This window comes from Echinops telfairi, unplaced genomic scaffold (assembly GCF_000313985.2).
Source record: "Echinops telfairi isolate 266 unplaced genomic scaffold, ASM31398v2 ScPeMD7_7412;HRSCAF=8450, whole genome shotgun sequence".
In the NCBI taxonomy this organism is placed as follows: Eukaryota; Metazoa; Chordata; class Mammalia; order Afrosoricida; family Tenrecidae; genus Echinops; species Echinops telfairi.
The window spans coordinates 13,773,955-13,776,522 of record NW_022111312.1 but is presented as its reverse complement, the minus strand read 5'-3'; the positions used below and the strand labels follow the sequence as shown (position 1 = coordinate 13,776,522).

Genomic DNA, 2,568 nt, shown 5'->3' with positions numbered 1-2,568 from the left:
CAGGCCTCACCCCTCTCACCACTGGTCCTGAAGGAGTCATCTATCCTGGATTCCCTGTGTTTCAAGTTGCTATCTGTACCAATGTACATCATCTGGTCTAGAGGCTGTAAATCTTAATAGGAGAAGAAAGCCTTATCTTTCTCACGTGGAGCAGTTGTTGGCTTTGGAAAACTGGTCTTTATGTTAGTGGTCCATGGACAACCCACTGAGCCACCAGGGCTCCTTAACAGACTGCCAACTCACTGCAATCGAGTTGATCCTGACACAGAGATCCTATATAGGTTTCCAAGGCTTCACAAATGCTTCTGGGGACAAGGCAGCCACGTGTTTCTCTTGCAGAATAGCTGATGGATTTAAACTGCAGACTTTAAGATTAGCAGTCCAATTCCATGATAGCACCACCAGGGCTTGTAAACATGAATTATGTGCACTGGAAAATATAAAAAAAATATTACTGTGGTGATCTAGAATTGGCACTTTAAATCTTTGAGGCCTGCCTTTAGTAAGAGTACTTTTCGGGGGCTTAAGTGGAGAGGAAATGTTTTGAGAATGATGAGGGCAATGAATGTACGAATGTACTTTACACAGTTGATGTATGTATGGATTGTGATAAGAGTTGTATGAACCCCTAATAAAATGATTAAAAGAAAAAAAAAAGTACTTTTCAAAATGAAATTTTTTTTTTATATATCACTAGTTTTACTTTTTGCTGCCTCTTTCCTAATATTCTACTCTTCCCTCCTACTTGGTAAAATGTTTCCTTGACTCTTGATAAATAGAAAAAAAAGTAAATAGGAATGATAAGTAGAAAAAAATATAATTTTTTTAAGCCACTGAGTCACTTCTGACTTGTAGCAGCCCTTTGTATGGTTTCTGGGACTGTTCATGTTTACAGGGACAGACACCCTCATCTTTCTCCCATGAAATGATAGTGGGTGTGTGGTTAGCAATCCAAAGCCTAGCCCACCAGGCCCTTAACTTAAACCTTGGTGGCTATACAGTTAGTGTATCAACAGGTTAAAAGTGTGATAATAGTAATATGTTCCTATTGAGTATCGTATTTATATGTGATAGATCATGTAACAGATAGCTCAGTTGTATTTGTAATCATAGAGATTTATTATCCTCAAACCTTAACATCTTTGCTTTTGCAAGTTTAAGGTAAATGCTGTGTAGCTTTGCTTACAAGCATGTAGTACACTCATTACTAACTTTTCTGGTTCCCTGGTGGTCTCTGTCGTTAAGATCTGACAGCACTGTAGAGTGCTAGAAAAAGAGCCTAGAGAGCCCCCGGGAAGCCCAGACCCAGGGAGGTGAAGAGATTGGCCCTGGTTTATCTACTTGGCAGTGCTGGGGTCATAGACTTCTTAGTTCCTAGTCTTGGTTATATAGGCACAACTACCACACATAAGTTTGTTTGGGACAGTCCATCGTAATGCTTGCTATCCCTGATGCTTACTTAAAGTGGCATATCACTAGTGTACTTCATAGCAGTGTTTTAGCATCAACTAAATATAGTGAATTACTTAACCTTTAACAATGACATACCCAAATAAGCAAGAATTAAAGTCAGTTTTAGGTGATCTGCTGTGTTAAAGAAGAAGGCATTCCTCAGTGGTATAATGTGACCATTTTCTATTCTAGCAGCAACCTCCATCTACTACAACATTTGTGCTGAACCAAATAAATCAACTTCCAACCTTGGGATCTACGATTGTAATGACTAAATCACCGCCTGTAACAACTAACAGGCAGACGATCACTTTGACAAAGTTTATCCAGACCACTGCAAACACTCGCCCTTCAGTTTCAGCCCCCGCTGTCCGAAATGCTGTTCCCTCCGCACCTTCAAAGGACCAGGTGCAACTGAAGGATCTACTGAAAAACAACAGTCTGAATGAGCTCATGAAACTGAAGCCCCCTGCTAATATTGCTCAGCCCGTTGCAACAGCAGCTAGTAAGTCTATCTGCTTTCATTTCAGTAGTACTCCAACAAGACATTGTCTACCACTTCTAACACAGATTGCTTCAGGGGCGGTGCGGGGGAGGGGGCACGTTTAGGAGATATGCCTGGGCCTGTGCAGGAAAGGGGGTATCTTATCTGCAACTCTGTACCCTTACTGTGCATGCAGTTCAGGGGGAGTAAGCATTCTGAAGACTTGGATAAAGCCACATTGGCATCTTGCTATCTTCTCCGGATCACATTGTTTTTCAGTTCTTTAAATCAGCGCTTTTCAAACTTTAAGGGCGTTTGAAGTATCTGGGGAGTTGGTTGAAAAGTTGAATTCAGTAGCTTTGGGGTGATGTTTGCATGTACACTGCTAGCAGGGTAATAGAGCGCTGCTCCTGCTGGTCCTTGGACTGTCCCGGTGGTAGTGCTTTGTGAGACTGCCTCGTGCTAGTGCTATAGTTTGACTTGTCATTGATTTTATGGCTTATAGATTGCCATCTTTTTAGTAAGAGTCTGTCTCTTAAAATATATACATATTCTAAAATACAGTGAACCCTCGCCACTTCGCGCTTCGACTTCCGCGGCTTCACTCTATCGCGTTTTTTGCGTAACAGCAC

General features: G+C 41.5%; 1 protein-coding gene across 4 annotated transcripts in view; it reads left to right on the top strand.

Annotated features, from left to right (window-relative positions):
- SBNO1 (strawberry notch homolog 1) overlaps positions 1-2,568 on the top strand; it is a 48,960-nt gene that overhangs the window by 1,592 nt on the left and 44,800 nt on the right. For 2 of the 4 annotated variants that reach the window (XM_004709611.2, XM_045296679.1), the window contains one exon: positions 1,648-1,957. In XM_004709611.2, coding sequence (XP_004709668.1) covers positions 1,648-1,957 — 310 coding nt within the window. Of the gene's footprint in view, positions 1-1,644; positions 1,958-2,568 lie in introns of all 4 variants that reach the window. The other 2 variants (XM_004709610.2, XM_045296677.1) reach the window with 1 other exon arrangement.